The 11,594-nt window shown below is 44.3% G+C and overlaps 1 protein-coding gene across 1 annotated transcript; it reads right to left on the reverse strand.

Moving 5' to 3' along the window:
• Positions 1–2,465: 2,465 nt before the first annotated feature.
• LOC103261416 (zinc finger protein OZF-like) lies at positions 2,466–11,146 on the reverse strand. Its single transcript, XM_021712882.1, has 5 exons — positions 11,050–11,146; positions 10,314–10,399; positions 6,375–6,477; positions 5,826–5,912; positions 2,466–3,830 (listed from the first exon to the last, which is right to left on the reverse strand). The coding sequence occupies exons 1-5, from the start codon at positions 11,144–11,146 to the stop codon at positions 2,578–2,580; spliced, it is 1,626 nt and encodes a 541-aa protein (XP_021568557.1). The 3' UTR covers positions 2,466–2,577.
• Positions 11,147–11,594: the final 448 nt, after the last annotated feature.

An 11,594-nucleotide genomic window follows, 5' to 3' on the forward strand; every position in this document is an offset into this window, starting at 1 on the left:
ATACAACTGAGGTAAATCTTTATAAATAAGCATATTCTTAGGTAACTCAGATAGCATAAAACAGACTGAACACATCAAAGGTCTCTTCTGTATTCTCACTCTCTAAGCTATGTCTTGACCCTTGGAATTAACATGATTCTTAGTGAGTAACATCTCAATAAGCAAAGTCTAAAAGACAAAAAGTGCAGCAGCAGATCCTCAGGCCAACATTCCTTAGCTTCAGCATAAAGCTGACCTCACAGAAACATTGTAGCCAACCAATTAACAAGACTAATATTTTTCCTGGTTGTAAATATTCAGTTGAGTCATTATTTCAATCAACATTTCTTAGGTTCATTCCCCTAGTCTTTTTTTTTTCCCGTCCTTTCCATCTACCTTCTTTGTGACTTTTTTTTTTTTTTTTGAGTCAGAGTCTCACTCTGTCGCCCAGGCTGGAGTGCAGTGGCACACTCATGGCCACCCCAGCATCAACCTGCTGGGCTCAGGTGATCTGTCTCAGCCTTTCAAGTAGTCAGAACTGTAGGCGCATGCTAACATGCCTGACTAATTTTTTTTGATATATTGTAGAGCTGAGGTCTCGCCACGTTGCCCAGGCTGGTCTCGAACCCCTGGGCTCAGGCAATCCACTCACCTTGGCCTCCCAAAGTGCTGGGATTACAGGCTTGAAGCACTGTGCCTGGCCCTTTGTGGCCTTTTACTTAAGAATGAAGGACAACTTCCCCTTTTTTTTTTTTTGAGTTGGAGTCTCACTCTGTCGCCCAGACTGGAGTGCAGTGGCCACTCCCGGCCACCGCAGCCTCGACCTGCTGGGCTCCAGCGATCCTTCCGCCACAGCCTTCCAAGCAGCCAGAATTACAGGCGTGCGCTACCACGCCCAGCTAATTTTTTGATTTTATTGTAGAGATGAGGTCTTGCCTGCCCAGGCAGGTCTCGAACCTGTGGGCTCAGGCAATCCACTCACCTCAGCCTCCCAAAGTGCTGGGATTACAGGCTTGAAGCACTGTGCCTGGCCCTTTGTGGCCTTTTACTTAAGAATGAAGGACAACTTCCCCTTTTTTTTTTTTTGAGTTGGAGTCTCACTCTGTCGCCCAGACTGGAGTGCAGTGGCCACTCCCGGCCACCGCAGCCTCGACCTGCTGGGCTCCAGCGATCCTTCCGCCACAGCCTTCCAAGCAGCCAGAATTACAGGCGTGCGCTACCACGCCCAGCTAATTTTTTGATTTTATTGTAGAGATGAGGTCTTGCCTGCCCAGGCAGGTCTCGAACCTGTGGGCTCAGGCAATCCACTCACCTCAGCCTCCCAAAGTGCTGGGATTACAGGCTTGAAGCACTGTGCCTGGCCCTTTGTGGCCTTTTACTTAAGAATGAAGGACAACTTCCCCTTTTTTTTTTTTTGAGTTGGAGTCTCACTCTGTCGCCCAGACTGGAGTGCAGTGGCCACTCCCGGCCACCGCAGCCTCGACCTGCTGGGCTCCAGCGATCCTTCCGCCACAGCCTTCCAAGCAGCCAGAATTACAGGCGTGCGCTACCACGCCCAGCTAATTTTTTGATTTTATTGTAGAGATGAGGTCTTGCCTGCCCAGGCAGGTCTCGAACCTGTGGGCTCAGGCAATCCACTCACCTCAGCCTCCCAAAGTGCTGGGATTACAGGCTTGAAGCACTGTGCCTGGCCCTTTGTGGCCTTTTACTTAAGAATGAAGGACAACTTCCCCTTTTTTTTTTTTTGAGTTGGAGTCTCACTCTGTCGCCCAGACTGGAGTGCAGTGGCCACTCCCGGCCACCGCAGCCTCGACCTGCTGGGCTCCAGCGATCCTTCCGCCACAGCCTTCCAAGCAGCCAGAATTACAGGCGTGCGCTACCACGCCCAGCTAATTTTTTGATTTTATTGTAGAGATGAGGTCTTGCCTGCCCAGGCAGGTCTCGAACCTGTGGGCTCAGGCAATCCACTCACCTCAGCCTCCCAAAGGCGTGGAATTACAGGCTGAGCCACTGAGCCCGGCTAACTTCCCTTTCCTCACTACTTTTGACTCTGGACAAACTCATTGCATTCTTAAATCTCTTATTTCTATCTCTGTAATTTCCCTAAAAGGATCACTTATCTCTTTAAAACTTATATCCTTTGCATTATGAAGCTACTTGGCCCAGTTACGATGTCTTCTTTCTATCATGGCACACCTATTTCTCTCTCAAGGATTTGGCAGTTTACATAGGCAAGGGTGTAAGAGATAATTTTCCTTTCCCCAGGGAAATTCAGTGTCTTCCACTAGGACATTTAAAACAATGTAAGTCTCCACTTTCACAGTCTAAGTAAGCTATGTTCTGCATTAACAATGACTTCTCAATAACTTTTTTTTTTTTTTTTTTGAGATCGGTCTATTTTTCCCAGGCTGGTCTCAAATTCCTGGGCTCAAGCAATCCTCCTGCCTCAGTCTCCTGAGTAGCTGGGCTTACAAGTGTGCACCACTGTGTCCGGCTTTCAATAACTTTTTTGTAACACAGTTATAACTTTCTTTATTGCCTCCACAGCATGTAAATGCTCAATAAATATGTTCTGAATGTACCACATTTACACGGTCTTCATCCAGTATGAATTCTTTTTTGTTGGCCAAAGGCTAAACGCTCAGTAAAGGTTTGTACATATTCCTTGGTTTTCCCTCCAGCATGAGTTTTCTGATGTTGAGAAAGGGAAGAACTCTGGCTAAAGGCTTTTCCACATTCCTTACACTTGTAGGGTTTCTCTCCAGTGTGAGTTTTCTGATGTTTAGTAAGAGAGGAGCTCTGGCTGAATGCTTTCCCACAATCCTTACACTTGTAAGGTTTCTCTCCAGTGTGTGTTCTCTGATGACGAATAAGAGCTGAGCGGTCACTGAAGGCTTTGGCACAATCACTGCATTTATAGGGTTTCTCCCCAGTGTGAGTTCTCTGGTGCTGAGTCAGGGCTGAGCAGTAGCCAAAGGCCTTTCCACATTCATTACATTCATAAGGCCGCTCCCCAGTATGAGTTCTCTGGTGCTGAATAAGGCCTGAACGATCACTAAAGGCTTTGCCACATTCATTACACTTATATGGTTTCTCTCCAGTGTGAATGACCTGATGCTGGGTAAGGAATGTGCTCTGGCTGAAAGCCTTCCCACATTCATTACACTCATAAGGTTTCTCTCCAGTATGAATTCGCTGATGTTGAGTGAGGTAGGAACTCTGATTAAAGGCCTTCCCACATTCATTGCATTCATAGGGTTTTTCTCCAGTATGAATAATATGATGCCGAATGAGGGCCGAGCGGTGACTGAAGGCTTTCCCACACTCGTGACATTCATAGGGTTTCTCTCCAGTATGAATTCTCTGATGTAGCGTAAGGTGTATACTCTGGCTAAAGGCTTTACCACATTCCTTACATTCATAGGGTTTTTCACCTGTGTGAATTCTCTGATGCAAGACAAAAGCTGAGTAGTAACTGAAGGCCTTCTCACATTCATTACACTTCCAAGGTTTCTTTCCTGCACAAATTATATCTGAATTTTGTTTTAAGCTCTTTTTAAATGAATCACAGTGATGTAGTCTCTCTCCTTGTTGCTGAACAAGTAATGACCTCCGACTAAAATTTCTTCTAAATTCATCACATTGGAAACTTCTTTCCCCATATTTCTTCTGAGTGACAACCTCTTGTGTTAAGTGTCTCTCATGGTATTCCTGCTGACTCTCTAAAGAATTTTCGCATTCACTGGAACCTTCCTTTGGAAATCTTTCTATTAATACCCCAAGGGCTGGTTCCTCTTCAGAAATGTTCTTCTCTGGAGTTAGCTCCTTGCTTTCTGGTATTGCCTCCCAATCTGGAAGAAGCAAAAACACATATGTATCATTTCTTGAGAGAAAAATAACTAATGAGGTAGGTTGATGAAACAAAAAATTAAGTGTACTGGGAACACATGAGCTTAAAAGCTCTCAAAGATAGTCTTGCAATCTTGAGAGAACATAAGAGAAGAAAGGTGACTGGGCAAAGAAGTACAGCTGCATAAAAGGAAAGGGTACACAGGAACTCAACATTCCTCTGTGGATGAGGGTAGGAAATGAGAAAGAATAAATTCCGGCTACTCGGAAGGCTGAGTTGGAAGGATCGCCGGAGCCCAGCAGGTCGAGGCTGCGGTGGCCGGGAGCGGCCACTGCACTCCAGTCTGGGTGACAGAGTGAGACTCCAACTCAAAAAAAAAAAGAATAACAGAACAAGACTAAGCAGAGGTGATATGAGGAAATGGCAGACAATAAAGAGAATGTGAGAGAAGACAGAGCTGGGATCAGAGAAAGATGGTCTCTCAGAGATTATCCATCATACCCACCTCACCAGAGCCTCATCACTTCACACCTCAAGAATGACCATCTTCAGCTGATATCCTTGCCACCAGTCTTTTCCCACTCCAATATGTCCCAATCACTGCTAAAATACGAATCGTTCAAAACCATCCCTTCTGTACAACAGTCTCCATTGGTTCTACTGTCTTAAGGAGAGACACAAATTCTAGAAGCTAGCATTCAACATGGTCCAGATCTACAAATATAAATTATCTCAAAGCTTAGTAATTAGGAAGTAATTGCTCATCTCTGAAAGCTTGATGGTCACCCTGTATCCAGCAAACTGGAAAGAGTAAAATAGAACCAAAATTTTAAAAATAATAATGAAAGAAAGAAAAAGAGAAGTGTGTTGGGAGTGGAAGGTCAAAGCTCCATGTGCTCAGATTAGTCTCCAACCTGTCAGAATCTCGGCCTCAAGTTCCTAGGCTTCCTGCTAAGAGTTTGGGGAGACAGGAGCTTCATTGCTAAAAATGTTCAAATATTAAAGTTTAACTGGTCTTTAATAACCCCTACAACCATGTCTCTACATGAAATGAATCAATACAATACAATGTTTTCAACTACGTAGCATACTTAGAGAAGTGCCTGAGACCTTAAAGGACAAACGTAGACATAGGTTAAAGGCAAAAGAACTTCCAACTAAGGGAAACAGAAGAATTAAAGCCCCAATTGTTCATAGAGAACAAATTGTTAGTGGAGGATAGTATGGGACTTGCCTGCCTGGGGTTAAGGGTTCAAGCTGAAGAACAAATAAGGCAAAAAGGTTAGCCAGACAGACTAACAAAGGCCATGAAAGCAGGCAGAGGAATACAGAACTGGCAGAGAAAGCAACTAACTGGAGGATCTAGCAGTATTATGCTGTCTCAATTATATAAGAACAAGACTAAAGAAAGTATAATTAGCTGGTAGTCTATTGCAGTAAATCAGTTTGACTGCATTAATAGGATCAAATCCATGACATCTTTCAAAAAACAACCAGGACTTAATCAACAGCTATCACTTGTTTAACACAGTCAGGTACTATTCTAAACATTTCTCTTGGATCTCAGTTAATCCTCACAGCACTACAAAGTATTATCATTAACCCTATTTTACAGTTGGTGAATTTGAGTCACAGCGAGAATAAGTTATTTGTTAAAGATCACAGTGCTAGTCAGTGCTAGTGCCAGTCTTGAGCTGAGGAAGACTGTTTCCAAAGTCTGCACTCTTAACCATTATGCTATGCTGCCTCTGCTTGGATAGAGAGGAAGATAAGAGAAAATCTAGAGATCAACTTAGTGTACTGAGACTCAAATTACTACATTCTAAAATGTCAAATTATAACTTTATAAATAGATCACCATCCACAGAGCTGGAGTATGGCACAGGGAAAACTGGGACTTCAACTTTCCCATGGGTCTAGCAAAATCCGGACTCTCCCACAAGCATTTCCATTGACCATCTGGGTTTAATTTTCAATGTTTCCAATAATCACTTACCTGGGCTGGTTGCTTTCGAGACTTCGTTCTCCAGCTCCTCCCCACAATCTAACTGAGAGATGACATTGGGCTTGGAAATTGGAAGCCCTGTTCATGGGAAAAGAAAAAAGTAGGATGGTAAAGAGCTCAGTGCTAGTTCCTTGGTATTTAGGGAAAAGAGTATGAGAAAGAGAGAGTAAGTTCTGGATTTCTTCCTCAACAGTGCTCAGAAGAAGGTAAGAAGATTGATATGGGCTTGTTTGATGTCAAAACAATTAAGTCACTGGTTTTACCTCTGCTTATTAAAAGAATTTCACTAGCACTTTGTCTTGACATCCTTGGTCAGGGAGTAGAGAAGAAGGATGCCACAGGTCCATATAATAAAGGTGTTAATTTCCAACTCCAGGAGTATTAAAACTATAGCTAGGAATAAAAAAGCAGAAATGGTCTGTTTTGGGCCTTACAGGAATTAAGACTCTTTCAGTCTGAGGATCTCAGAGCTCCGAGGAACTAAGGAAGCAAAGGTATCACACTAGGTAAATTCACAGGGTCTGAGGGAGCCACCCTTACCCAGTAAGACCAGATTCCTATGCTTCTCAGGCACATCTCCCTGAGGACAGTTCAGTCGCTCCCACTTGGTGAGAGCCTCAGCCACATCCCTGATCACTGGTTCCTGAAAAACCAAATATATCAATGGTTACCAATGGGCCTCCTTCCAGAGGCCTCTGAAAAGAACTAAAACTGACAGCATAGAAGAAGGAAGACAGGAAGAACAGGAAGGTCAGACAAAATGACTCTGACATCCTTTCCAAAACTAAGATCCGCTGGTGGATTTGTAGTCCACAGACTCACTCTTTGCCTCCATGCATCAGAACTGCATATTAACTGCAAGTAGGAAGGAGAGCACCTTCAATGTAAAACCTGAAGGTATAAAGTTCTTAGTTTATATATCAATAAATTAAATGACAGAACTATAAAATTCCTTACTATTTATACATGAGAAAGGAGAGAAAATATAATTATAAATTAAATATTTTCTTTATGGTATGGTTTTTGTTTTTTTTTTTTTGAGTTGGAGTCTCACTCTGTCGCCCAGACTGGAGTGCAGTGGCCGCTCCCGGCCACCGCAGCCTCGACCTGCTGGGCTCTGGCGATCCTTCCGCCTCAACCTTCCAAGTAGCCAGAACTACAGGCATGTGCTACCACGCCCAGTTGATTTTTTGATTTATTGTAGAGATGAGGTCTTGCTGCCCAGGCGGGTCTCAAGCTCACGGGCTCAGGCAATCCACTCACCTCAGCCTCCCAAAGGCATGGGATTACAAGCTGAGCCACTGAGCCCGGCTTGGTATGGTTTTTAAAATATAAGGGGCTCAAGAAATATGAAATGTTTTTTTCTCATTTTCCTTTCAGAATAAAATCAGTTCAATATATATTAAAAGTTAAGATGTTTCCTACTTGTGTCACAGAATATAGATTTATTTGCAAAACAGTATCTCAAGCCCAAACTATTGTGTAAGAGCCCAAAATCTTCTCATCATTTCTCACAATGGCCCTGATCTGCCTGGCCCCTCAATCTACTTTCTTCCCCATCATATATTACCACTTCTGCATCCCCTGTGCTCCAGTTGGTGGCTGTCTTTCAGTGGCATGAAATGTATGCCACATTCCCTTCTGCCCTTTTACACATGCCACTTCCTGTTTCTGAATGCTCTCCTCGCTGCCCCATCCTTTCAGCTATTTGAGTTATCTTCACCCTTCAGATCTCAGCTTAGGTGTTACCTCCTCAAGAAAAGCCTTCTCTGACTATCTGGTTGTAACTCCATGTTCCTTCCCTTCCCTTGGTTATACACATTGAGGGACTTTGTGATTAAACACCTGTTTGTCCCATTAGACTGTAAGCTCCAGGAGAACAGAGGCCAGGTTTCTTTGTGCTCATTGAAGAGCCCTAGTACCTGGCACCGAGCAGAAACTCTGTAAATATTTGCCAAATAGTTGAATGAAGGAAAGAGGGAATAAACAAAAATTAGTAACAACAAGTTTAAACAGGATGTTCTATAAAAGTTTGCATGGAAAAAGAGGTGGGGTAGGGACAGAAGTATATCAAACATTGAAAACACTGCAGGAGTGTTTACTCTAGCCTAACCATAATCTAGAGGACAGGCACAAGTTTAGTTTGTCTACTAAAATGTGGGGAGAGGGGATAGGGCAGGTAATGCTCCTTTGGATCTGTTTACTGCTGATAAATCTCTAACAATTTTTCTTCTTTCTTTTTTTTTTTTTGAGTTGGATTCTCACTCCACTGCCCAGGCTGGAGTGCAGTGGCATGCTCATGACCGCCCCATCATCGACCTGCTAGACTCCAGCGAACCTTCCGCCTCAGTCTTCCAAGTAGCCAGAACTACAGGCACATGCTACCATGCCTGGGTAATTTTTGATTTATTGTAGGTATGAGATCTCACCATGTTGCCCAGGACAGTCTTGAACCCATGGGCTCAGGCAGTCCTTTTGCCTAGGCCTCTCAAATTACTTGGGCCACTGTGCCCAGAGTTTTTCTAATTCTATTTTTAAAATTTCTATGCAACCACAATTTGCGCCACATTAAAATCAACTAGTACCTGGTTTGCCAGCAAATGAATCGGTCTTCCCCACTTTGAACTACCACTGTTGCCATAGCCTCCTGCATATATATCTATACACACACACACACACACACACACACACACACACACACACCACACAAATGTATATATATTTATGTGTATATAAATGAATATAATTGTGAATTTTGTTTATATTCAGTATTCTAATATATATTACATAGTCCTCCAAAAATGACTAGTTTTAATACTGCCTATTCTGAAAATTCCCTGCCCAAAACATTCTCTTTATTCTAACACTTTAGATATAAAATTACTACATTTTTAATTTAAGTTTATGAACCCTTAAGGCCATATGCTTCAGGAGTGATCAACACAAGTAACATACTTTGTAAAGTCTTCTTCCTTTATAAACAAAACTAATACTAACAAACTAACTGGCAGTTCCTTTCAGACTTAAGTTCCCTGAGAAAACCTCAGCAATCAAACTCAATTAAATGTGCATATGCTGGGGCTGGAAGGCCCAGGCAGGCTAATCAGACACCTATATAGTTTGGATGTTTGTCCCCTCTAAATCTCATGTTGAAATATGATCCCCAGTGTTGGAGGTGAGGCCTAGTGGGAGGTGTCTGGGTCATGGGAACAGATCTTTCATGACAGTTTGGTGCCTTCCTTGCTGTAATAAGTGAATTCTTGCTCTATTAGTTCCTGCAAGAGCTGGTTATTTACAAAAGCCTGGCACGATCCTTCTCTCTCTAGCTTCCTCTCTCATTATGTGACATGTTGGCTTCCCTTTCCCTTCTGCCATGATTGTAAGCTTCCTGACACATCACCAGAAGAAGATGCTGGTACCATGCAGAATTGTGAGCCAAATAAACCTATCTTTATAAATTACCCAGCCTCAGGTAGTCCTTGATAGCAAAGCAAAACTGACTACTATAGACACTGTCTCAAAGATGCTGTTGACTTCCTCTCCCCCTTCCCTCTAAAAATGATCTACAAATTCACAGATCAAAAATCACTATTAGTGTTTTCTACCTTGGTTTTAAAAGGATTATCAGCACCTGTATGCCATGAGGGCTGGAGTAACTAGTCAAGTAGTCCCAACACCTGAACTAAAGGGTCTGCTGATCCTCTACTGTCCTAGCCAGATGTCATAGAAGCATCTTACTAATCTCTCTCCAATCAGTTATGGCATGTTTCATCTTATTTGGCCTCTAAAGACCTTCATGGGGCCTTTGGAATAAGACTAGACTATCCTGTAGTCTGGCTCAACACATCCTAGCTTCCCTCACCACTCTCCACCTTATGACCCCTTGAAGACATCCAACTCCCTCATCACTTGAAGTTTTTGTTTGTTTTCTGTTTTGCCAAGGCCGTTGGACTAGTCCTCTCTCTCTCAGAATACTCCTTTATTCTATTCTCCAACTACTCCCTTGTTTTTCAAAACACAGCTTTTATCCCAAACCTCTATCCCAAATAGATGACAGAAAACCTCTCAGGGCCTTTTTGACTTGTCTGTACCAGTCATTTCTACACTAAAACAATATTTATCTCTTTACACTGCTTAACTTTTATTTATCCATATCTTGAAACTTCAGTAAGCTTCATGATGCAGGGTCAAGTGGCTTTTATTATCTTGCATCTCACCACAAGGCCAGCCATAGTAGTGAATGGCTAGTAAGTGTGCATGCAGCAAGCACTCAGTGGGTAGAGCAAAGGAAATGGTCAGAAGGAAAGTTCTGCACAGGTGAGGAGCATTTCCTGTGAGGCTTATCAGTCATCAGTTTATCAGGATGAACTCCATGGTCTAGGAATCAGGGCTAAGCCATTTTATAATAATGGAAGAAAGCATGCCCATGCTCTGAGAACAGAAAAAAAGAAAGAAAAAGAGGAGGCTATCTAAAATTACCTGGGACCCAGGGGTCAGCAGCACAGTAGTCAGGCCATTTTCTTTTGAGTTTCCAGCATGGAGGTCTGAGTCCTCAGAAAGTGATTCTAGGAGTGGAGACAGGAGCCATGACAATTACTCTGTCCTTGCAGTTAACGTGCAGAAACTGACACACACCACCTACTTGTCGTCAAAGAGTCAACAAAGGAAGGTAAAGGACAAGCCTTCTAAATCCTTTAATCAAGACAGCCTTGACCTTTGCGGCCTCAGCTTTCTCCTGTCCTCTGCCCTTGAACGTCAATAGAACTCTGTTATGAGAATCTGGACACATAAATTACATATCTCTATTTCGCATCTGCTAAGTAGTCAAAATAATACTCAAAGTTTCTGTGTGTCCATCTATACCTCACCTAATGATTCATTTCTGCTGTATTCCAGGCTCACAAAATGAGTAAAGACTAGTTAAATTATTTTGAACGCTGGATTTTCAGCTGGCTGTCTCAGAAAAGTGATGAGTCTCGTAGAAAAACCACCACCAAAAAAACACTCCCACAGAACTGAAAACAAATCCCGTGACTGCTTGACTCCCCGCTTTCCCTATCTGCCGAATGGGTCCAGTAATTTTCCTACTGTCATATCGAGTTTCTTTGAGGACAAAAGGAAGTCATTATCAAAAGCCAAACTGTGTTGATTTTGGAGGGCAAAGAGCATCCATCACCTACAGACCAGGAGGGCGAAGGAGGTGGCATGAGCCCACCTAGCAGGAGGGACCTCTCACAGCGGGGACGTGATGCTTCTCCTCCTGAGCTGCCCAGCCTTTCCCTTCTTCTCTCCAGCAGGCGCCACGGCCGCATCACTCCGAAAGTCTCACCTCTGCCCCCAGGCTCCATAGCGACTCCTTCCTCCGGTCCGCGCCGGAGCCGACCGCCGCGAGAGAACGGCTGGGGGTCCGCCGCTCGGGTTCACCCAGAGGCCCGGGAATGCACGGGCGCCCCTCGCCGGCCGGCCCGAGGCCCTCCCGCCGGCCTCCTTCCGGACAGTGACTTAGAAGAGCAGCGCTCAGCCCTCCTCCACTCCGGCCCGACCTCACGCGGGACACGGAGGAAGCCGGAGCCGGGTGACAAAGGCATCTAGCAGCCGGCCGGGACGAGCGGCGCCGGCCAACCGCGAGGCTGAACTACAACTCCCAGAATCCTCCGCAGGGCGCGCCCCCCGCCCTCCACGCCGCTTCCCAGAGGCCCCCGCGGCGCGCCTGCAGGGTAGCCTTCTGAACCAGTCCTACCGCCTGCGGGAGCGCTGGGT

Source organism: Carlito syrichta, unplaced genomic scaffold (assembly GCF_000164805.1).
Source record: "Carlito syrichta isolate Samal-C Ts95f unplaced genomic scaffold, Tarsius_syrichta-2.0.1 Scaffold303678, whole genome shotgun sequence".
Taxonomy (NCBI): domain Eukaryota; kingdom Metazoa; phylum Chordata; class Mammalia; order Primates; family Tarsiidae; genus Carlito; species Carlito syrichta.